This window comes from Belonocnema kinseyi, chromosome 3 (assembly GCF_010883055.1).
Source record: "Belonocnema kinseyi isolate 2016_QV_RU_SX_M_011 chromosome 3, B_treatae_v1, whole genome shotgun sequence".
Classification (NCBI taxonomy): Eukaryota; Metazoa; Arthropoda; class Insecta; order Hymenoptera; family Cynipidae; genus Belonocnema; species Belonocnema kinseyi.
The window spans coordinates 153,701,930-153,728,047 of NC_046659.1; the positions used below are offsets into that span (position 1 = coordinate 153,701,930).

At 26.7% G+C, this 26,118-nt stretch overlaps 2 protein-coding genes across 4 annotated transcripts in view; one reads left to right on the forward strand and one right to left on the reverse strand.

Moving 5' to 3' along the window:
- Positions 1–26,118, forward strand: part of LOC117168719 (synapsin) — a 128,679-nt gene that overhangs the window by 92,051 nt on the left and 10,510 nt on the right. Inside the window, exons 9-10 of the mRNA XM_033354442.1 lie at positions 24,947–25,152; positions 25,422–25,686. Coding sequence (XP_033210333.1) covers positions 24,947–25,152; positions 25,422–25,686 — 471 coding nt within the window. The remainder of the gene's footprint in view (positions 1–24,946; positions 25,153–25,421; positions 25,687–26,118) is intronic.
- LOC117168717 (metalloproteinase inhibitor 3) overlaps positions 1–26,118 on the reverse strand; it is a 57,971-nt gene that overhangs the window by 27,587 nt on the left and 4,266 nt on the right. Inside the window, exon 1 of one of the 3 annotated variants that reach the window (XM_033354439.1) lies at positions 14,648–14,791. The exons of 1 other annotated variant lie outside the window; for it this stretch is intronic. The gene's annotated coding sequence lies outside the window, so the exon portion shown is untranslated. Of the gene's footprint in view, positions 1–14,569; positions 14,792–26,118 lie in introns of those variants that run through there. One more of the 3 variants, XM_033354438.1, reaches the window with a different exon arrangement.

Below are 26,118 nucleotides of genomic sequence, written 5' to 3' on the forward strand. Positions count from 1 at the left end.
TAGATCATTGACCCATGATTAAATATAAAAAAACTAAATAATATAATAGTACGATATTAAAAATGAAATAATATTTAGATATGTGTGGACGACCTAGATATTATAACTCGATACTAATATACAATTGCTAAAAACAATAATAATTGTTTAAACCCTTTCTATAAGCATCTCATTATCAGTAGAAAGTAGTATTTATAACAATTTATATTTTGTTTAAACAAACAAAACAATCATAATTAGCGCCAAAATCTAGAAAAACTCAATTTATCTGTTATGGGTTTATGGTTTTTTGAAAAAAAGAATAATAAATATAGACAGACATTTTTTTAATAATCTCTTTCTTTATTGTAAATATATTTTTCTGAAATGAAACAGATATTTAAAATATTCTTCAAATTTTCTGTACGGATCACATTAAATGTACTTTTAACTAAAAAGTCAAAGAAAAGCTAAAAATTAAAAAAAAAACTTGCAACTTTCAAGTATTATTCATGATCCGAGAGTAGATAGTTATAAAAAATAATAAATTATTTAAACAAGTATATTCGTTAACTCATTTATAATCTAATTAACATAAGTAAAAATTGGACAAGAATTTTTAAATTTCAGAAAAAAGCGCAACTGTCCAGCATTAACATCGTCGAAAATAGATATAAATAATAGTAATTGTTTAAACAATTATTTTTGCCGAAATTTATTAATTATTACCACTCAAAGTGAAAATTAGACAAAAAAGGTTAAGATTTCAGGATAATCTTGAACTTTATAAAATTATTCTAAGAGAATATTATTAAAAATAATAATAAATTGTTTAATCAGGTATTATTTTTGACTTAAATTTATTATTATTTCATTATAATTGACAAGTTCATCAAAAGTGGAAATATTTTGAAAAAACTGCAATTTTCGAGCATTGTTCTGAGGGTATATTATTATTGAAAACATATATTGTTTAAATAACGTATATAAACATCTAATTATTACAAGAAAGTAGTATTTTATGTACCATAAATAATATCTATTTAAAAAACCCGCAAAAAATAGAAATTTTTCACTTATGGGATTTTTTCAAGACCTTATAAAATATAATTATGGGGGTGATATTTGAAAAATAAGCTTTGATTAGTATTCTATGTTTATTTGGGAAGAGAAATGTTGAATTTTAACTCGATGGACCTAATAATGATGATTCTGAATGAAATTTACAAAAAAGTTTTTCTTTTCTTATGGGAAATCCGTGTAAAACTTCGAAGGGCTTGCGGAATGCCTAAATATCTTTTTTTTTTTAAAAGGATAAAAGTATGGCTGCCAGTAGCGTGACAGTATCATGTCGGAGTCTCACAGGGTCTCTTCTCTTTAATTTAATTTTAGGCGGGCCGCCCCCAGTAGAACCCTACTAGAAAATCAAATAGAGCCCTCGTGGCCTCACCGTTACGTTCTATATGGGGCCCCGACTAGTTCCCCCCACTAGAACCCGACTAGATATAGGGAAAACTAGTTAGTGCCCCACTAGAGCCGTTTCGAAATTTCTGAACGGGAGATACACATCATATTATCTACATATATCGCTATCCCACACTTAATTATCATGATATATAATATACAGAATATTAAGATATCAAAAATAATAAGGGAGTTTACAACCTGGTTAAAATGTACCCAAAAGAAAGGATGGTTACGACAATCTAAGTAATAAAATTTATTATCCGGACATTAAATATAGACGTTACGATGTAGAAATCGTCCTATGGTTAAATATCTCCTTTTTTTAATATATCCTTTTCTCTGTGGAATACCATTTATAAGGAGCATATAAAACGTAGGCAAATAAGAGAATACTGTTCACTCTTCGAGATGATAAAATCATCTTGATATTTGGATTCAAAATAAATAAGAGCAGAAAATGTGCTGGTCAGTGATTTCATTCGAATTCTGTCCTGATTGCAGAGTTATTTTTGACGGCTCTGAAGTCTGCATTCTGAATTTATTGCCATTTTCCTATAAGCACATTCACATTAGTTCCGTCATTTTCAGCGTTCGGAAATAACTTTCACAACTTAACATCGTATTCATCTATTATTAGGTGCAAATAAAGAACGTACCGTAAAGGTATACCTACTACGTAGCAGATTTCAAAGAGTTACATTTAAAAGAGTTAAATTACACCATATCATACCCTGTCTCGAATTTCTTCTCAGAAAAAGAACATCTTGAATCAAAAGAGAATTCAAAAGAAAATCTTTTTCTATCTTCTTTGCTCAAATTAAGCTCAGTTTTCGGGTCGTTGACAAACACGATGGGCCCATTCACTACGAAATATGGAAATCTTAAAACTGTGAATGCGGCAATCTGTATTGAATTCTTGTGGAAATTTCTAAGATTTCATTGAGGTTGCCGGGAGTTCCGAGTTTTCCAAGCTCGTGATGAAAACTCACGTGGGATTTCCAAGAATTCCTCCCACGCAGCATTCTAAAATTTCTTGGCGAGTAAACCCTTGGACAAAAAGTTATGAAAATCAAGTAGTATTTGGTTGAAAAATTGTACTTTTTGGTACAAAATTAATATTTTCGGACAAACATTTGCAAAGACATTATTAGATGAATTTGAAGGTTTAAAAAATAGTACTAGTAAATAGTCCGGCATTTTAATTTATTAACATTTACAATATAGAATCTTTTATAAACGGGACAAGGAAGATGAATTTTCAAAAGAAAAGTTAACTTTCAATCAATAAAGATGAAGTTTCAACAACAAAGTTAATATTCAATCAAAAAAGATGAATTTACAGCAAAAAGTTTGTTTTCAATCAAGAAAGATAAATTTTAAACAAAAAAATTAATGTTTTATCAAGCAGTTGCATTAACAACCGAATAGTTTAATATAAAAGCAAATAAGGATATTTTTAACCAAACAATAAAATTTTCAACTAAAAAAGGAGTTTCAAAAAAAGGACATTAGTTTTCTACCAGAAAATACGATGAATTTTGTTATTAAAAACATTAATTTAAAATATAAATTAAATTTAACAACAAAAATGGTTAAATCTTCAACCAGACAAGATTAACTTTTAACCAAGCATTTGCGTCTTTTTCCAAAAAGATAAAATTTCAACAAAAAGAAATTCGTTACTAACCCAACAGCCTTTATGACCAAATAGTTTAACTTTTAAGTAATTAGTTGGATTTTTAACTAAGTGGTTGAATTTTTAATTAGAAAATATTAATCTGAAATCAAAAATAGTTGCATTTTCAATCAAATAATCAAATTTGGAACAAAAGTAATGAATTTTTAACTAAAATGAGCAATTCTCCAACCGTAGTTAGAGAAAAATAGCCGATTTTTTCAGCCAAAAAAAAAATGTTTCCCAAATTTTTAACAACAAAATAAGAAATTTCGAACACAGTTAAAAATTAATTTACATTAAAAAATAAAATAAATTTTAAACAAAAAGTTCCACTTTTACCCAAGTAGTAGAATTTTAAATTAAAAATATCAATTTTTAAAAAAATAATTTAACTTTCAATCAAAGAGATTAATTTCCAACTACAATGATAAATCTTCAACACATAATTCAAGAACCAATAACAAAAATTAATTTTTAAACAAAAAAAATCCAATTTTTAAACAAAAAAATCCAATTTTTAACCAGGAAGATGAATTTTCGACTAAAATTATAATATTTATAATTTGTTGTTGTAATAAGTTATTTAACGTTTATACCTTAAACAACAAAAATGATTTTTTTTAACAAATTGATTAAACCTTCTACCAACTATTGAATTTCAATATTGTAGTAGAAAATTCATATCTTTGCTTAAAGTTTATTCGTTTTTTTTTTTAATTGATATTTTTTTTATGGAAATTCAACTAATTGCGTAAGAGTGGAAGTACTTCGTTAAAAAAATTTTTAATTGAAAATTAATTTTTTAAACTAATTATGTGTTTATTCCATTTTTATTTACAAGAGTTGGATCTAACTAGAAAATCTGATTTTTCAACAAAGTAGTTGAATCCTCATCCAACTAAGATTAATTTTTAATCTAACAGTTGCATTTTTTTGTTTCTTACTAAAAAGGATGACTGTTCAACAAAATCGTGGAATTTTCAACAATATAATAAAATTTTCAAGCAGATAGTCGAATTTTTAATCAAAAGATATGAATTCTAAAGCAAATTTTCTACCAAAAAAGGTTACTTTTAACAAAATAATTAAATTTTCATCAAAATAGTTGAATAATTTTAAAATTTTTTCAATTTTAAGCCTATAAAGATGATTTTTCAAAAATAATTGAAACTTTTAGAAGAAGGTTGAATTTTCAACAAAAGAAGATGAATCTTCAATCTAAAAGGACGAATTTTCAGTCCAAAATACACGAATGCTCAACAATTGAATTTTTAACCCCAAAAAATGAATTTTCAGCCAAAAATGGAACAGTTACATAATCCTTAAAAATAAAGTAATTTTATGTTTTCAAAAATAAAAATAATTTTTTATTTTGAAACCCACTAAAATAATTTCTCAATAAATAATTTCCACTTTTACCCATTTGAGTGAATTTTAAATTGAAAAAAATCAATTAAAAAAAAGTATTCAACTTTCAACCAAAGAGATGAGTTTGCAATTACAATGATGAATTTTCAACTGGAATAGGTAAATTACTAATTACACTTCAAGTCCCATATTATAACAGTTTCGGGGGATTCCCCGCACTGGCCTTGTTACTAAATCGGTACTCTCTAAACATAAACATTTAGGGTCGTCTGAACCATTTCCAATTGGAATGCATCGTATTGCGCAATATACTCGAATGAGTACTTGCGCACTGCGGTCCTTTTAAAGCATTCCGAGGCGAGAGTCGCAACCGCCTCTCGCCCTGCCTCCAGAGGAATTGCAATTCTAGGAATAATAAAAACGGACCGTTTTCTATGGGACCTAGAGCGTACTAAGTATTAACTCAGTGAACATTTATGCGAAAAAAATGAAAAAAAGGGGAAATTGTTGTCGAAAATAGGGGGAAAAGAGAAAATGTTTAAAAAGGAGAACTAGAAGAAACAGTAGACACAGAATTAAATGATTTATCATCAGCAACTGAAGTTGGCTCCTTGTGTAATAAACTTTGTTCAGAATATTATTTAACAGTATATTACAAGTGTTTTTTCATCTCATAAATCAGTGCCTCCATATTTATGTTTGTTTCATAATACTATTTACTATCCCATAGCAGTAAAATATTTTCCTGTTTTAAAATTAGAGGTACTACTTTCTTTACCGTTTTCCTAAGCTTAATACTATTATGTAAATATGAATGGTTGCAGATAATGAGACTCTAATACAGACTCATGCTCTGAGTGGAGTCAGATATGAGCTTTACTGAAGTAGCACTTTATCTTTTGTTTACATACATACTATAAGAGGTCAGAAACGTGAGACTTAAAGAAGATAGTTTATTTTGTCTCATCTTCATCCTGTGTACAAATATTATATTTTAAAACGCGTCTAATTCCAATAATACTCAAATATTCCTAGTTTCTTACAATTCATTTGAATTAAAAGTAAACTTTCGTTGACAAAAAGTTGTAAAATTTGGATTATGACTTCTTTTTAAATGGAACTTTAAAAAATTAAGTGAAATACACAGGGAAAAGAAAAGAAAAAAATTAATTGTAATTTATAAAACTTATAGTCTTAACTATTAATTAAATTCAATTAATTTTTTCATATATAAGTATTTTAAATTAATGATTATCTACTGCAGGCTGCAGTATTCACTGTAGGGAAGGTTCCACTATTATGTATAATTTTATGCAGAATACAGAAAACAGTTGAACTGACCCAAAAAAGAGGAAATTTCTTCCAAAGATTGAATTTCTAAATTTTAAAATAAAATTTCTAAGAGTAATTCAACATTCTACCAAAAAGTTGAATTAAGCCGAAAAAATGAAATTGCTATGAAAAGAGATGAATTTTCAAATCAAAAAGGTAAATTATTAACAAAAGAGTTGCATATTCAACCGAAAAGATCAATTTTAAACCAAAAAGAATAATTTTCTACTAAAAAAGACGAATTTTCAATGGAGTACATACATTTTTAACCAATCAGTTGAATTTTCAACCTAGAAGAATAATTTTCTGCAAAAAAAAGGCGGCTTTTTGAACAAAATAACTGAATTTTTAAACAAATAGATTTTGAATCTAAAAACATTCATTATTAAACAAAAATGGAATTTTTGAATTTTCATGAAATACAAAATTATTTTCAAGCAAAAAAAAATTGTTTCTACAAAAAACTTGAACTTTTTACCAAGTCTTTCAATCTTCAAGACAAACAGACCAATTTCAAATAAATAAAAAAAATTCAAAATAAATAATTTGTAGCAAAAAGAAACTATTTTTTATTAAAATAGTTCAATTTTCAACCAAATGGATGAATTTTCCACTAAAATTATGAATATTAAAAAAAAATTAAATTTGAAGAGAGAAGTTCAACATTTAACCGGAGTTGAATTTTCAACCAAAAAAGACTAATTCTAAACAAAAAATGTAATAGTTGATGTTTCAACAAAGGAAATAATTTAATTCTAAGAAAAAAATATTGAATTAAACCAAAAAAATATGAAATTACTACAAAAAAGAGATGAATTTTCAAATGAAAAAGGCGAATTTTTATCAAGAAAGTTCCATTTTCAACCCAAAAGATTAATTTTCAATCAAATAGAAGAATTGAAAAAACACATAATTTTTTAACAAATAAATTGAATTTTTAACCGAAAATAATAATTTTCTCTCGAAAAAGAAGAATTTTCAACAAAACACATTAATTTTTAACCAGTTAGTTGAGTTTTCAACCAAGGAGATTAAAACAAAAATTTAAAAACTAAAAATAATATATTATTAACAAAAAATGGAATAGTTAAATTTTCATTTAAAAAGTTTTAATAAAAAAACTAATTTTCTACAAAAAAGATTAATTTGCAAACAAACAGTTGAACATTTAACCAACTAACTAAATGTTGAGTTAAAAAAATTAATGTTAAAAAAAGCTAATTTTCATCAAAGTAGTTCAATTTTTCACCAAAGAGATGAATTTTCCACTAAAAAAATTTTACCAAAAAGATTAATTTTCAACGAAAAATTTAATGGTTGATATTTCTACCAAAAATTTTTTATTTTTTATTGAAACCAGTTAAATGTGACCAAAAAGGCGAATTTTCAACTAAGAACTTGGATTCTACACTAAATCGTAATTAATTGCAAACAGTTACATTTCTACTAAAAAAACTGATTTCTTACCAAAATGGACCAATTTTCAACAGAATAAAGAAATTTCTAAACAAATAGTTAGATTTTCAAATAAACATTTTACCAATAAATTCGAACTTTTAACAAAGTACGTGCATTTTCAACCAAATTATTGAATTTTCAGCGAAGTTTTAACCAAAAAAATGAACTTTCAATTTGAATTTTCAAATCTGGAAAAACAAAAAAGGGGTAAAGACCCAACGATAAATAGGAATTTTGATCACCTATAGACTGAAGAATAATAGTTTAAACAAATATTGAATTTCATTTTTCATACTTTTCAAATTTCAAAATATCTTGCATACGTAGTATAGAAAAATGGTTGAACCCCCCTCCCCCTCACACACACAACAATTTACGTAATTTATTCACGGACCAATAGAACAAAAAAAGCAATTTCGGATATAAATATAAGGAGATTTGAAATAAATTTCTTTTGTGAAGAACTAACACTATTTTCCCTGATTTCAGATGATTTTAGGCAGTTAAAGCTAAGATAACGAATTTCAATTTGAAATTTTTGAAAATTCAGTATGAACCTCAATTTTCCAAAAAAAAAATCTCACCACTTAAAATTGTGCTATTTTTTGACTCAAACGTAAAGTCGGCACATTCCAGTCCATTAGGAATGAAGAATAGACTATTTAATCTGCAATTAAAATAGCCATTCACGAGATTAGAAATAAATTATGTTTTTATGATTTAAATTACAATTATCATCATCATTAGGGTTGATTAAAGCAATATATCAACCACGAGTCCCTGGCATAAGATTATTCTTATTGAGTCGAATAACCATGTATAGCATATGCATATGCATATAAATATTATATATATATATATATATATATATATGAATGAATATGTATATATATGCATATATGTATGTTTATACGTGTATAGTTACTCCATCGCTTGTTGCGTTACATTGGAATGTGAGGAACCTATAGGGACTTCAGGGTCAAGGTCAGAGTTACGCCGATTCACAATGCTGCATAATGTACTCCGCCCACTGCAGGTAAATCCAAAAGAAATTAATCCCTTTCCTCAAAGGGTCATACCACAAGCACTATTCATTTCTAATTTCAATGAAATGTTCAAATTAATCACTTATAGGGACGATGGTCGTGGGGGCTAAAGCGTAGGCTTTGGACCCACTCCTTCGGCTTGCGGGTTCGATTCCCGTCTCGCACTCTGGAAGAGTCTCGGTGGCCCATGCGGTGAACACTAGCCTAGCAAGGGAGTTGTTCATCTCCGGAGAGTCGTGGGACCGGTACCTCTAGAGAAAAAGGTTTTTCTCTAAGTACTTAAGGCTGTTGCTCTTGGTGGTTCGGAACCCACCTTAAACTGTAGGTCCCCCTTCCACCACCAAATAAGTGTGTGGAGGGTGTGTAAAGGAATAGAGAAGGTGTAAGAAAAATGTAAACCCTTAGGGGGCACATTAGAAGCTTCCACTCAGTAATTAATCACTTATAGCCAGATGAGAAGAAATTTATTTAAATAAAATAATATTTACTGATCGCAGGATGGGTAAAAAATGCATTTTCCACATTCTCTGACTTAACCCTGATTTTTGTGTGACTACACTTTTTTTCGGACTATTAATATAATTAGAAGACCAGCATTTCAAGCTTTTAACATTTTCAAGATAGAATATTTTACAAGGGAATGAAATAATTTTTAGATTAAAATTTTACAAATTTTGATTTATTTATTTGTTTTAACCAAAAAAGATTGCTTCTCTACCATAAAAATTTGTTACTAAATGAACGAATTTTGTCGAAAAGGGTTGCATTTTTAACTAAAAGAGATTACTCTTTCACAAAATAGTTCAATATTCAAAATAATAATTAGATTTTCAACAAAACAGTTGCATTTTCAATCAAATAGTTGAAATGCTAAGCCAAAAGATTAATTTTTAACTAAATAGTTGAATTTTTAATAACATAAATTTATGAACAAACAGTTGTATTTATAACCAAATACTTGAACTTTTAACAAACAGTTTCATTTTCACCAAGTAGTTGAACTTTACAGCAAAACAGATTAATTTTTAACAAGATAGTTGAACTTTTAAACAAACAATTGAATTTTCAACCATATGGTCGGATATTTAATGAAGAAAGATTCACGTTCAATGAAAAAAAAGTAAAATTTTAAACAAGTAGTTTAATTTTTAATGAAATAGTTAAACTTTTAACCAAATCCTAGTAGAATTTTTTGTCAACAAAACAAATTTCTAACTAAACATGTGCATTTATTTACAATCAAATAGTGAAGTTGTTAACTAATTATTTATATTTTCAACCACCAAAGATAAATTCCCAACAAACAATGTAATGGTTGCATTTTTAATAAAAAGATATTAAATTTCTATCAAAATATACTAATTTTAAAACCAGATAGACGAATTTTCAAATAAGAAGATTATTTTTGTACCAAAAAAAAACGACTTTACAACAAATTAAATTAATTTTCAAACAAACAATTGAATTTTTAACTCGAAAAGATTAATATTTAACCAAAAATGAAAAATTCAAATTTTCAGTCAAAAATTTTTGATTAAAAAAAAACATAATTCTTAATAAAATAGTCCAATTCTGAAATAAAAATGTGAAATTTCAAACCAAAAGTTAAACGTTTTATAAGTCAATTGTATTTTCAAAATAATAAATTTCATTTTTCACCAAACAGTTGCATTTTGTATCAGAAGAAAAAAGAAATAGGAACTAAATAAGATTGATTTTCATCGAAAAATAGTTTTAAACAAAATTTTCAAAACAGTTGCATTCATCCAAAAAAGACGAATTTTCAAACAAACTATTTAAATCTTCAACGAAAGAATATTAACTTTCATCTAAATAGTTGTATTTTTACACAAAAACAAAAGAAGAAATTTCTAACACAAGAAATGAATTTTTTCTGACAAGAATATTATGTTTAAAAGTCCTTAATTTTTCCCTGAGAAATTTTTTATTTTCCTCGCCATTATTGTTCGACGACCTGATTCTTAATTTTGTAACATTTTTAACATAGAAACTTTTATAAACATGATAAAACGATTTTTAAAAAAATATTTAATGTATTATCCGTGATAGTTATTTAAAATGCCCCTTAAAGAAATTCCGTAACTTTTCCCTGATTTACAGGTTTGCCCTGACCTACGACCACCCTAAAATTAGTATGCCGTACTTCATCCGAATAACATTTTATCATTTTCGAAAACAAAAACATTTTATTTTCCTGAAGAAAACTTCATTTTAACTTCAAATTAACTTCACATTATAAACTTTACACAAATATCGGTTAAAATTTCTTGGGTTTTTCCATGACAAACACATGTTTTTTGAATGACGCGAAGTTAGCTAAGCAAAACTTTATCGCTCTAAAAAATTTCCTGCAACAAATTTTATTCTTAGTTTTTTCTGTGAACCGAAAAAACGTTAAAAAAATTACGGAATGCAAAATCAAAGGCATTTTGCCAAACAAAAATGATGTTATGAGATCAAGAAATTGTTAATGAACTCATGTCAATAATAAACTTTGTTAATGGAAAGGAAAATATTTTATAGATAGCACTAAAATATATGGATTTGAATGGAATTTTTTTGCGTCACTAATGATTTAATAATAGACACTCGCTGTTCTTTTTTTTTGTTTGTTTTTTCAGTCTTTCGGAGGATCCCGTCACAAATAAATAATTTCCCTGAATAAATCCGATGAAAACAACTATAATACTATCAAATTCTATAATAAAAAATTAAGTTAATCGCAACTTTATCTCTGCTACATATAACATGAATTGACTCTTGTAATTAGAAAATTTCATCCAGATGAAGCACGGAACAGATTCAAAGCACGATCTAAATTAAAATCACTTTCAAAAAAATGCGTCTAATTCCTTGATACCAATAATTTAAAGGCAAATTTATCTCTGAGGTGTTCAGCCTTAAATCTGCATAATGAATCAGCTTAGCCTGAATTAAGAACCAAGTGAGTTAATCATGAAATTACATCATGGTGTTTAGTCTTAAGAGATTTATAGTAGACTTGGAGTCTACTATTTGTCGCATGGCTTCTAATTATAGTTAAAAGAGTAGTCGACTACATTTATTATCAAATTCACAAAATAAATTTGTTATATTACATTGTCAATTGCATATTTAGGGGAGTATGTAATTCCTAAGCCTATAGTATTCTCAGCTATAACTTTCCTAATGAAACTAACAATCTACGGCTAAAATGTTAATGTATCCTAAATTCTAAGTTGTAATAACTTAAAAGAAACTTTAACCAAAGTCTGATTTCGATGCAATGGTTTAAGTCTAGGGCGGAAATTATCAATTGTAAAACATAAAGTCCCCTTCCATTCGCAATATCCTTTAGTAGAATGTACCAGAATTTAATAAGAGTAGAAGGATGGAGGAAAAACCTTCAAACTGAATATTAAAACTTCCTCTTAAACAATCATTGATAATTAAAAATTTTAAAAAGTTACATAAATGACAAAGAAACTCTGTTACTAATTAATTATTTATAACAAAATACGATTTTTGGCTGTACATTTCAGTTAACTTATCAAAGCGGGTTTGGTTTGAAATTTGTTTTCTCTCAGTGTGACATTTAATTCTTATCCTGTGTTTAGTTAGTTCTTTTGAATTTTCTTAAATTTTTCAAATCAAAATTTTCAAATAAAGAATTTTAATTCTAAACATTTATTTCTAAGGGAGAAATTTAAAAAATTGGAAATGATTCTTTAATAAGGAAGGCAACAATAATTTGTTCTTAAAGTTTTGCCCACATGTTTTGACCATATTAAATGAGATTGTACGTATTTACCTATCAATAAAGATTGAGAATCTACTTCAGAATTTATTAAGTAAATAAATATTTCCAAATAAGCAATTATATTTAAAGATAAAAATTATTTCTGAATGTTTCTCAACATTATTGATAAAAGAGAAAATTTTAATTTTTCGTTCATGTTGGGAAATAATTCTGTTTTCAACATTCTTCTACCAGACTATAAATTCTAAACTTTTTCGCACATTTAAAGACATAAGAAAAATTCAATTATGAAATTCATTAATCCTTTTTTTCATTAATTTAAAGAAAGTATTAACAAAGATTTTAAATGATTTCCTAAAATTTCGGATAAGAATATAGAAGATTTCAAAGCAAAAATGTTCAATTTTGCAAGATTAAAAAATTGTATTCTTAAAAATTCGAATAACTTTAAGAGATATTTAGAAATTTTTCAAAGTTTCCGACATAATTTTATTTAAAACAAAATGTAGATTTTTGAAAACGTCGAACAAAACATTAATAGGCTTTTCAAGAATTTTTGAGGGTTTCGAGAGAATTCAAAAATTGTCTTAAGTTTTCTGAGAAAAATTTAAATTATTTTTTAATTTAAAACATTTATTTTAAAAGAATATTTCAAAAGATTTGAAAAAATAAATAAAAATACATTTTCAAAATAATCAAAAAAGAATTTGGAAGGTTTGAAGGTAATTTGTTTTTTAAAATTTTAGAAAAAATTTTAATATTTTCTAAAGATACATTTCTAAAGATACAAGATACAAAGATACAACTTTTTCAACAATTTCAACAATAATAAAAAATCGCAAAAACTTAAATCCAAATATGAAATGTGATTCTTCATTCTTTTTTAATTTTGAGTGAATAATAAAAAACCATTTTTAGGAATAATTCGAGACCGTTTAAAAGATATTAAGGAATTTTGTGAACTTTAAGAGAAAAAACTGTATGAATTTTAATTCTTTAAATATTTACGAAGTATCATAAATAAAAAAATGGTACTCTTAACATCTCTTAATTATTTAATCAATACCAGAAAATAACTTTTAACGCTTTACAGAGAAAACAATTGTTTAAACAAATAAAAATCGTTCAAATAATTACCAAAATATTCTTAAAAAATAAAGATATATATTTATTTTTAATATTGGTTTATATTATAAATAAAAGACAGGGTCATTAAAATGATTATAAAATAACTTGTTTAGGTTTTTTGAATAAAATTTAACATTTTATAACATTTAAATTGTAAAAAAATATATTTTCATTCATTAATTACTTTCTATTTAATATAGTGATCTTAAAGTAGAAAACACAGATGCTTGAATAAAAAAGACTTCAACTTCTAAAATTACATTAAAGATTAAACTAAAATTAGTAAAATATGAAAAATTAATCATTTTTAGTAAGTAAATCATTTTTATTGAATGATTAATTTATCCAATTAATTTTTGTTATATTGAATTAATTATTTTTATCAACTAATGAACTTATCATTTAAATTCTATATGTTTTAAGTTATCAATACCGATATTATTAAATAAAAAAATTAAGAAAAGTATAACTTATTACGATTAATAGAAAAAATTTATTAAATAAATATAAAATATGTTATACAAAAAATACTAATCTTGACATTCATCAGGTTGATATCATTTATTATCCATAGGGATAATAACTTTTTACGGCATTTAGGACACAAATTCTTCAAATAAATAATTATTGTTTAAACGACTCAAAATTATTTTTAAAAATACTTTAAAACTTGTCCTTTATCGACAAAAAGTAATTAATTTTAAAATAATTCTTAAAAATACGCGGCTTCAGCATAAATTGGATAGAAAACTGCTTTTTTGCATTTTCCGGGCACACTATCAGGGTGACAAGGGGGGGGGATTAAAAGTATTGTATACATGCACTTTTTTATATATTAAGTAAAAAATATTAAATCTTATGTAATAATATAGGGGGGGGGGGGTAATACAAATCTTACGAATCCTTACAATAAGGGGTCTTAAGTTTCGAAAATTATAAAAAATGATAAAAAAAAGTCATTAACGTTCCCTTAGTAAATGGTTCAATTTCAAGAATTTGAAATTTTAATTGACAGAGATTGAAGTCTTTTAATTAAAAGTTTTAAAATTAAAAGTAAATTAATCTTTTTCTTATTTTTAATTATAGATATTTGATATGTTTTGAATATCGATGTACAATTTTGGAATTTTCTGCGGAAAAAGAAAAAATTGGGAAACTCTTCAAAGTAAATATTTTATATTTCGAACTGGACTATAAATAAGAATCTAATCGGACGCGTATCATTTTGCTAGTTTCTATAAATAATATACTCATATTAAAAATGAAAAGGCGATGCTGAATCGTATACGTTCACAAAAAATTAAAAACAAAATTTAATAAAAATGAAAACCGAGGAGACGTGTAATAACTGACCTTTCCCAAGAATCCTTTCACTGATTCCCAATAAAGTGCACTTCTTTTAAAATAAAAAGTATTTTAAAAATCACATACACAGACACTGAAGTTGAGAAGAAAATGGGCGAGATATAAAATCTGTTTAATAAATCAAATGAAATCGATATCGACACCGATATCGATAAATTGAAATAGGTAGGTAACGCAGGTAGAAGCGTTTGAGGCGCGCGTCAAAGCAAGACTGCCCCAGTTCCATCGCATTACCGCTATTATATTCCGGGCCGGCCACCATCGGGGCTCGCACGCGTGTGAGCATGCACGCTGCGTACGTGAGCTCATGAGCTGAGTTCACAGCGGCTTATTCGCAGTATCCATATATTAAGCGAAAGAGATTATTCCCTCAAGGAAAGAAATGTGAGGCTCATGCATGAGAGACAGAAAATCGAGGAGGGTCTGAGATCTGTAATTATTTTGATGCCGCAGGCCCACCTTATTCCTTAACTGGTCACTCTACACCTCATTTTTCAATCTCTTTTCTCAAGATGACTATCTCATTTGCATCATGTGGAAATTTCAATTTCGTTTTCTTTTAGGAATTTCAGATTTCACTTGATGGAAGTTTACACACGTTTTACATATTGCAATATTTCAAATAGCATTTAATACGAGGGTAAATGGTCGGTGCGATCCGAGATCTCACAGACCACTGCATATATTTACGAATTTATTTCTAAGTAAATAAGTAAAAAAGTTTGTTATTATCTGACTTATACACGTATATGAAGAGACACTGGAATAAGGGGTCGTCCGTAAACATCCACTTATTGTTTATCTCTTTTCTCAAGCTGACTATCTCATTTGCATCATGTGGAAATTCCAATTTGGATTTCTTTAAGGGATTTCAGATTTAACTTGATGGAAGTTATTTACACAGGTTTTACATGTTACTTTTGCAATTATTTCAAATTGCTTTTAATACGGGGGTGAATGGTCTGTGAGAGATTTCAGATTTAAGTTGATGGACGTTTATACGGGTTTCACGTGTTACTTTCCGAATTATCTTGAATTGCTTCTAATACGAGAGTGAATGAGCTGTGCGAACTGAGGTCTGACAGACCACTGTGTATATTTGTATCTAAATAAATAAGAAAAAAATTTTTTGTTGTTTGATTTAAACACGTATATAAAGAGCCATTGGAATAAGAGGTCATCCATAAATGTCCACCTTATTCCTTAACTAGTCACACCACACTTCATTTTTAATTTATTTTCTCATGCTGCCTATCTTATTCGCATTTGCGAGTGTTTTAATTTCGATTTCTCTGATTAATTTCAGATTTAACTTGATGCAATTTTACACAGGTTTTACACATTACTTTTGCAATTATTTCAAATTGCTTTCAATGCGAGCGTGAATGACCTGTATGACCCGAGGTCTCGCAGACCACTGCATATACTTATAACTAATTAAATAAGTAAATAAATTTGCGTAATCTGACTTATAGAAGTATATGAAGGAACATTGGAATAATAAGTCGTCCATAAGTTACGTTACCAATTTTAGGCTATTTTTGCCCCCCCCCCCCCCCTATTTCCCTTCTTATGATAGAAAAGAATGTGATTTTTGACGAAAATAGGGTGATAATGGAGGAATAAATTCTTTTAAATAAAATTAATGTACATACTATATTGAATACACTATGAGATGCATATTGAATAAGTCTTCAAAAAAAAAAAATTAAATTTTAGACCAAAGATGTGAATCTAGAAAAATATGCGCTTTTAACAAACTATTGAAACTTCGAACCAAATAATTGAATTTTCTACTAAAAAAGATTAATTTTCACCTGAATAGTTTCATTTTCAAACGAAAAGATGAATTTTCTACTAAAAAATACGAATTTTCAACAAAAGACACTCGTTTTCCACAAAGTTGTTGGATTTTTAATCGAAACGGACGAATTATTTACAAAGAGGTGGAATTTTCGACGTAAAAATATGAATTCTTAACGTGAAAATATGATTGTTTAAGAAAAAAAATTATTTTCGACCAAAAAGTTAAATTGTCATAAATATAATTCTCTAATTGTTTTTCATTCAATTTCAGCTAATTCAAATCCAGTACAATTAGTAGAATTTCACAGTAGAATAATTATAATAATATTTATTAATGCAAAAAGTTCAATTAAATAATAAAAATATGGATCAATTTCCAGCAGTGAAATTAAAAGTTTAAAAAATTGAAGCAAAATCGAAAAGTAATTAATAAAAAAACAACTAGAATGCCTTTATAAGCGGAGTATGTATAAAGGATATTTTAAATTGTTACATTACAAAATTTTTTTCATTAAATTCAGTCCAACTTGTCAGAATTTAAGACTCAATTCTGAAATTCAGATAACAGGTACTTAAATTTAGACCAATTATGCTCAACGTCAAAACACATCGTAAAAATACCTCGCTTGCACTCTACATTTGAATCAGTCAAAATTGAATGATTAAAAGTCGATTTTAACTGATTTAAATATTTAAATAATGTGCAGTCAATGAATTTTTAACCCAAAAGATTAATTTTTGACCAAAAAAGACAAGTTTTTAACAAAATACAAGAAATTTCACCAAAAAGTTAAATTTTCAACAAAAAAGATAAACTTTTAACAAACAAAAAAAATATTTAACAAAACGGATAATTTTCCAATAAAATGAGGAACAATTTAAAAAAATGAATTTTTAACAAAGCAGTTTAACTTTCAAGCAAGTAATTGAAGTAAGAAAAAAAACGAGTTTTAAATAAAATAGTTAAATTTTCAATCAAATTAATGGATTTTCAACTAAAATAAGGAATCATTAACCAAAAAAATTAATTTTTAATGAAGCAGTTCAACTTAAAACCAACATAAATTTAAAAAAAAAACATTTCTGTCTCGAAGAATAATTTTATACCAAAACAAAACGATTTTTTAACAAAATTAATGAATCTTCAACCAAGCAGTTAAATTTTTATCAAAAAAAATAATGATAATTTTTAGCAAAAAAAAAACAACAACTTTCCACTAAAAAACATTAATTTTCTAGAAGAAAGACGAATCTTCAAGATAATACATGAACTTTGAACCACATAGTTCAATTTTTAACGGAAAAATGAATTTTCAGCAAAAAATAGGATAGTTGAATTTTCACTTGAAAAAAATTAATTTTAAATCACAAAAACAACGATTTTTTAACAAAATATTTACATTTTCGAACAAGGAGATGATTTTTTTACTGAAATCATGAATCATTAACTAAATAAATGATATTTTAAGAAGGCAGTTAAAATTTGAAATAGCTAGTAGAATTTTCAAAAAAAAATATGAATGATCAACAAAACATGGTTTAGTTGATATTTAAAAAAACATATTTCAATTTTAAATTAAAAACAGATGAATTTAACCAAACAAAAGAATTTTCAGCCAAAATTATATAAAATAAAATAATTTTAACGACAAATGAAAAAGTTAAACTTTTAGTTTAAAAAAATTAAATTTCACCCGATAAAACAACCAATTTTCAACGTTGTAGTTGCATTTTCAACCCTGGAAATAAGTTTTCAACTAAAATGATAAATGTTTAAATAAATGTATAAATTTAAGACCTCATTGTCTAAATTCCAGGATTGAATCTTAAATATAGCCACATATTGGTCTTAAAAAATCAGAGATATTTTTTAATTTTTTATACTTTTGTTTCTATAAAAAATATTCTTTTTTTAGATCTTATTACAAATAATAAAAAGTTAGCAGAGTCTAAATAAATAAAACTAAAAAAGTACAGCTAATTCAATGCAGAAAATTATCTGATTTCTCCAGTGAGAAATTAAACGCTGTTTTCTATTCGCTTAGAAATCGATATTTTATGAGCAGATGTAAAAACAAAATTGAAAAAAGTCATTCAAACGCAGAATAAACATAAAACTTTTTTATTGTTATTGAGTGCTCACTGTTTGCCTTGAGTGCTGCAAAATATTCTTAAACAGAAAAAAAACACTTTTTTGTGCTGTCTTCATCACTTTTTGATCATAAGCCAATCAGAAAAATATTCCTAAAAATTATTACTAAAACTCATTTTCATTTTAATCCATTATTTAATTAATTTCCCATTAAAAAATATATCATATTTTTTTAGGTCATGGGTTTTGATGAGATATAATAAATAAATAATTGCATGTTAATTCCTCTTTGTATAATGGTCTAGTATCAATTTTTTTTAGTAATGATTTTATTCCTAAGTTCACTTACAACGAGTTTTCTTGAACAAAAAGAAAAACTGTTAAAGAGCCTTAATCACTTTTTTATCCTAAGCCAATCAGAAAAATACTCCTAAAAATTATTGCTTAAACTCTTTTTTTTCGATCGATTATTGTAATAAATTTCCGAGTGAAGAATATATAAAATTTTTATAAGTTATGGTGTTTGATCAGATTTAAGTAAATAATTTGATATAATTCCTTTTTGCCCAAAATGATCTATTATCAATTTTTTTATAATATTGATTCTATTCTTAAGTTACGAGAAAAATAACTTGAAATGATATATGTCAAATATTTTACTTTTTATATCAGTTAAACATAAATATAAAAATACTTGTATTTTTATCAAGTGCTCACCTTGAGTACTGGAGAATGCTTCATGCGATTGCAAAACAAACTTAGAACATCACTGACAACACCACTGTAACCAACAACAAATTTTCCTAAACAGAAAAACACACTTTTTAACTGCCACGATCAATTTTTGATCAAAAGACAATTTGAAAAACACTCCTACAAATTAGTATTCTATCTCATTTCGAACGATTATATTTTTATTAATTTCCCATTAAAGAATATATCAGATATTTTTTCATGTTGCGGATTTTGAGCAGAAATAATTAAATAATTTTTTGTTAATTCTTTTTTGTCTACTGCTCTCAAATTAATATTGTTTTTAATATTGATCTTTTCTTTAAGTTATGTAGAAGAATTAACATCATATTATTTAATATATCAGTTTATTTACTTTTTGTAATAGTTAATTAACAAAATACATCATATTATCTCTATTCATCCCATTTTTAATAAGAAGTAGCCGATCATATAAAATTAACACTCTTCGCGATCCCATTTAAATGAATCGTTAATAGCACAAAAAAAGCGCAAAGCACATTTCCACACTGATTAACACATTCTAATCGTTCAATTTAACAGCTTTTGCTCGTAACGGTCAAAATGACAATAAATCAATCCGAATCATAATTACTTGACTCATATTCCTCTTAATCTACTTTTGACACTAATGAGAGGGAATTCCTCTATATGCCTTATCAAACTTTCTAAGAAGTTACTCCATATTTTATATCCCAAAGAGCGATAAATAAAAGAGTATTTTTTATTATAAATTAATTTCAAACCGATAAAAATAGACGCGAGATTGGCAATCGCAAAGAAAACCCATATTACTGTGATATTGAAAGTACACTTATAATTTTGCATCTATTTGATACAAAATCTTTTTATTGTTTTTAATATTTTTATTTAAATTCAAACGAACCGTTTTATGGCGCGGATTTTGAAACACGTTGATAGAAAGACTCTCGTCACTCACTCGCTTCTTTTGCGAAATTGGCAGTTTTGCTTCCTGTGATATGGTTCCCTCTTGGGGTTCCCCTCCATCCCTCAAATTCCCCCTTCCGTTCTTGAGAATTTTCGCTCACTCTTTCCTTTTAAAAGGTTCCCTCTTTCATGTCCATTCACTCTATCTCGAATACTCCATGGAATAGTCGCACTATTTACACAGCAGCTCTTACGTGGGTATAGCATTTTTTAGGGGATGGGGGGCACCTGCTTACACAAGTTTAAACGTTCAAATTCCAATGAAATTCCAGCGAAATCTGGATTTCTTCTGCAGAGTACTACACAAAATGGATTTTCTGGGAATGATTTTTTGCAGTGGATGTTTGTTGTTTAATTTGGCTTTTTTATTTGTTTTTGTGGCTTTCTTGGGTTTCTGATTTTTATTGCCTGGACATTCATTGAGTTTTCAATTACAATATTGTACAGATTTTGCTCAATTATTTAAATAATTTAAAAAAATATGTTATTTTTTATAGGAAATTAGACGATACGTATTTTTCCGATTTGAAAAAAAAAATTATCTTAGAAGTTATGAGTATTTAAATTTTGTATCTTGTTTTTAAAAATAAATATTTTTTTTTTCTTTAAACCTTTATAACTTTTGATCTAATTGAGATATTAATAGTTTCTTTTTGATGATGATATCGTTTAATGTCTTCTTTCGCAATAAAAATTAAAAGTAGTTTTTAAAAAACATACTTATATTTTTTGTAATTTTTTTTTAATTTGTGACCAGGAGAATTTTTTTTTAATCGAATCTTCCACTTTTTCTCGCAAACAATGACAGATACGAAAAAGCCTTTACCAGAAAAATTAAAAAATTACATTTTTAAATCTGCAAAAAATAAAAAGGTAGAGTTTTCCAGAAAATCTTTTTTTTTTTCTTAAAATTTTGAAAAAATTAAATAAATATTTTCTGGAATACTCTACCTTTTTTATTCTTCCAAATATTTTGGAAAAGTTTTTGCTATTAGAAAAAAGGCAATCCTATCAGCGCATGCGTGCTAAACCATTTTTAAGGCTGGGAGAATTTTTTTCCTAAAAATATAATTTTTGAATTTTTCTCATAAAAGTTCTCATAAAAGTTATTTAGCCAGCATAAAACGTACAAGATACCTTCCTTATAAAAGTACAAATTAAAAACAAAATTTAAAAACAATGTAAGGGTGGGTTTTTTTTTTAAAATCTACTTTTAATCTTTTTTAGAAAAACCGCCACCATTTTGTTAATTTTTTACCTTTTTTTAAATTTCCGACGGATTATTGGCTGAAAAGTTATCTTATTTAGTTAAAAAGTAATTTCTTTGATTAAGGCTGTAACTATTTTCTTCAAAATTCGCTTTTTTCTCAAAATTAATTATGAAACTTAGAATACAACTATTCCATTTTTTGTTAAAAATATGTTCATATATTCATGGTTGGAAATTCATGTTTTCAGTCGAAATTGTGACTGTTTGGTTGAAAATTAATTTTCTAAATCGAAAATTCATCATTATAGTTGAAAAGTCAATTTCAAATTTAAATAATTTTACTATTACTCTTTGAAAATTAAGAACTGTAAAGTTATGAATTTTATTTTTTTAAATTCAACCATTTTAGTTACAAATAACAAATTATTCGAGATTCAAACAATTTAATTCAAAGTTTAATTTTCAATAATTTCAAAGCATAAAATTTGCAATGCTTCAATTTTAAATCTTTATTATTTTTAAATACGCTCTAATTATGAATCTACATTTCAAATGTTTCAATTTAAAAATCATTCAATTTTAAACGGATTCATTCTTAAATGTTCCCACAGTAAATTATTATTTATTTGAAATACCTATGATTGATTAATTTTTTTAATATTGCATTGCTCAAGCCTTTAAAACTGTATTTAACTTTTTTTGTAATTTGAAAATTAACAATTAGAAATTAACACTGAAATTTTGTAATTGATTAAAAAATATATAAATTCACAATAATTTCTCAGTTTTGCCGATCGAGCGTTATTATTTTAATCAATGAAATTAAGGAAGACTTATTTATCTGTCAGAATCCTTATTAATAATAATTTCATTAGTTAAATTTTTATTAATTCAGATTTAGATAGTGCAAAGTCAAATTTAATTTTTTTTTTTGGTATAAAACAGCGAAAAACAAATTTTTACCTCTAAAAATAAAAAAATCCGGTTTTCCATAACAACTCAGTGAGCTCAAAAATATTTCACTGGATCTTTTTGTACATATTTTCCTAAGAAAATTTTTTTTTGTCTTAACTTTTTTCATATCTCGCTTCGTTTTCGAGAAAAAAGTTTTTTGCACCTTTGGGTTGAAGTCATTTCAGCGGAACCATGATTGTTAAAAAAAATAATAGCTCTCTGCTGGCAAGGAATCATTTAACACAGGTTTATTGTCCAGTCATTTTTGGACAGTGTTCTTAAAAAAAAAACATGTATAAACCGAAGTAACCGGTTGTCAAATTTTTTATAAAACTTTTTATAAAGTAAACCATGGTCATTGACCAGTACAGAATCATAGCAGTGGTTCATTATCAATTCATTATTGGTTGAGTCTGTTGAAAAAATTCATTATATCTTCCAAAAAATTCTCAATTTTATATTCGTTTACAAAATTTGTTTGAGAAACCAAGAATTGTCATTGGGCATCTAATGAGAAATTATCACATCACTGTTTGGGATAAAATCACTATAGTCACTTTTTAAGATAAAAAGTTCATTTTTTATAAGCACACTTGTTTCAATAAACTAAAACAGAGAATCCAAGAATTTCTTAATTTTATTTTCTTTCTTTGAATTCATTTTGAATTATTTTTAATTCGCCTTCAATTATTATAAATTTTATCAGATTCTTATTCACTAATACTACTTATTCCCATTTGTTTGAATTCAATTGATTTTTTTTTATTTAAGCAATGTTGTTCTTCTCAATTGAATTATTTTCAACTTATCTTAATTTAGTGTTAATGGAATCGAATATTCATGAATTCCCTTAAATTTTTCTAAATCCATTCCACTCTTACTGAAGTCAATTGATTATTTTGAACTTTTTAAATTAGCTTCAAATAATTTGGATTTCCCACTGAATTATCATTAATTTATCCTTAATATTTTTAAATTATTTTGAATTCTTAGAAATTATCTTGCATTTTTCTATTTATCCTACTTTTTAAGCCATATGGATTCTTTTAAATTCACTCGATTCTACTCAATTCAATGAATTTTTTCATTCACCATAAAGTCTTTTAAATTCACCTTGAGTTCTCAGACCATTTATCTCATTCTTTTGACTTTTCTTGAATTTTCCTCAATTTAATCCGTACGCGAAAACACAATAGAATTTTTTATTATTTTTAATTTGTTTTTAATTCAGTTGATATTTTTTAATTCACATTAACATTTTTTTTTATTCAACTACTCTTATTTCCCTTAAATGTCTCTACATTAAATTAATTTCGAATTTACCCTGCATTTTTATTAAATTATTCTTAACTTTTGAAAAATTGAATTCTGTAGAACTCTTATGATTTTTATAATTTGGGCTTAATTCTTTGAAATTTTTTTAATTCTCTGGAATTAACTTGTTTTTAATTTAGTTGAATTTTTTTCAATTCACTTTAACATATTATGAATTTGATCGAACTCTTTTCATTTCGCTTAAATTTCTCAAAATTCACTCGAATTTTATTTAACTCGTTGTTTTATTTCTTTTTTTGTAATTTCAACTCAATTCTGTTCAATTTAGCTAAAAAACTGTTCACTCCCATTTTACTCAATTCGATGGAATATTTTAGATTTAACCATTTTTTTCAGCTCAATTATTTAAATTCGTTTCGAATATACCCTGAATTCGTATTCATTTATCCTGAATTCAGAAGAAAAAATTTGTATTCTTTGAGATTTTCTCAATTTTTTATCTAAAAGCTGAATTCTTAAAAAAATGTTTATTAATTCACTTATTTTTACTCAAATTTAATTCAATTTTACTGCATTGAGTTGAATATTTTAGATATTTTGAAATTTATCAATTTGTTTGAATTTGCATGACTTATATCAAATTACTCTAAATTTACTTGAATCAAATGAATTATTTATTGTTTCTTGCTTTTAAATTTATCCTGAATTCGTTACAATTTACCTGGAATTTTTATACATTTTAACCAATTCTTTTGAATATTTTTGAATTCAAAATATCAATAGTGATATTATTAAAGCACTTAAAATTCATTCAAATAGAACTGCAGGACAAAATAAGCCATAAAATATAAAACATAATAATATATAAGAATAGAATGTTCAAAAATAATGTTAAACCAAAAAATAAGAAAAATAATGTATCTGATTTAGATTAGAATATATTAATAAATCCTAAGAAAGAATAAAATGTTAATTAGTTTATTGTAAATAAAAAATAAATATCTTATATTTTCATATTTTATCAATCTTTAGTCTGCAATTCAATTCATGCTTCACTCATGCTATTGTGAACTTTTCATAAAAGTCTGATATTAAGAAACAAATAGTCACTGAAATATTAAAATATGTGTCACTCGCTGCGATAACACCTAACTTGGCACAATTTACATTCGAATTTTCACTTCTTAGTTTAACTAAAAATTCTACAAATTTCGATTTTTCAATTATATGAAATTTACAACAAAAACAGTAGTGATCCGAATTTGAATCCTTGCGCTGGATTAGGTTCTCTTGCCCTATTAAATCCAAATTTAATTTTTATTTACAGATCAATGCGAGTCGATATCCGGCAGTAGTAAAGCTGGGACATGCTCATGGCGGTGTTGGAAAAGCTCGAGCAGAGACAAGTCAGGAATTTCTAGACCTTGCTTCATTAGCAGCCATGACGAATGCCTATTGTACTTCCGAACCGTACATTGACACCAAGTACGACGTTCATGTCCAGAAGATTGGAAACAACTACAAAGCATTCATGTACGTGCCAAAAGAACAGAAGCATCTTTCAATATTTAAAATTTCTCCAATGACACCTTCAAGACTTCAAGTTCAAAGACCCAGTTACCATCAGACATAAAACAAAATCTATAGCTGAAAATTTAAAAAAGATCATACTATCACTAATGCATGTCGATTCATCACATTTTAAAGCTGGGAAAACCTTTGGACTCTAGCCACCAACCGCCCCCTAAAATCAATTATTTTTTAAAAATAAAGTCCCACGATAAAATGGATTTCTATTTTAGGCGCAAGAGCATCAGTGGAAATTGGAAATCTAATACTGGATCTGCTATGCTGGAACAACTGGCTGTAACAGAAAGACATCGTGCGTGGGTCGATCACGTGGCTCAACTTTTCGGTGGTTTAGATATCTGTGCAATCGAACTCCTGGTTGGTAAGGACGGAAAAGAGTACATCATTGAAGTTAACGACAGCGCACTCTCGTTAATGGGAGACTCTCAAGAAGAAGACAGACGTCACATCGCTGACCTTGTCACCGCCAAGATGCAGGTAACGTATTTTTATAACTCGAGTTTCAACATGTGGAAACAGCTACCAATCTTTCAGCAAAAGATTACAAACACCTCGATTAAAATTGATTGATGATCTCTTCAATAAAATATTGCTGAAGCTTGCAAAACAGTCTCTTCTAACCTATTTAAACTTTAATTAAGTCGTTCAAATCAATCCTTTCCATACTTTCCCTTCCCTACTCACCCTTCATTCAACTAGTTCCACTCTCACTTTCACTACTTCTTCTACTATACCTGCTCTTACTTTCCCTTCATACTCATACTTTACCGAACTCTATTTTCTCTCTCCCAGTTTCTTTTCTACACACCCTAAATTCTCTATTACTTCTCCACCCTTTTCTCTTTCTCTTAATTTCCCACCCTTCGCCTACTTCCTAAACTCTCACTTTCCCCTACATTCCACCCCCCT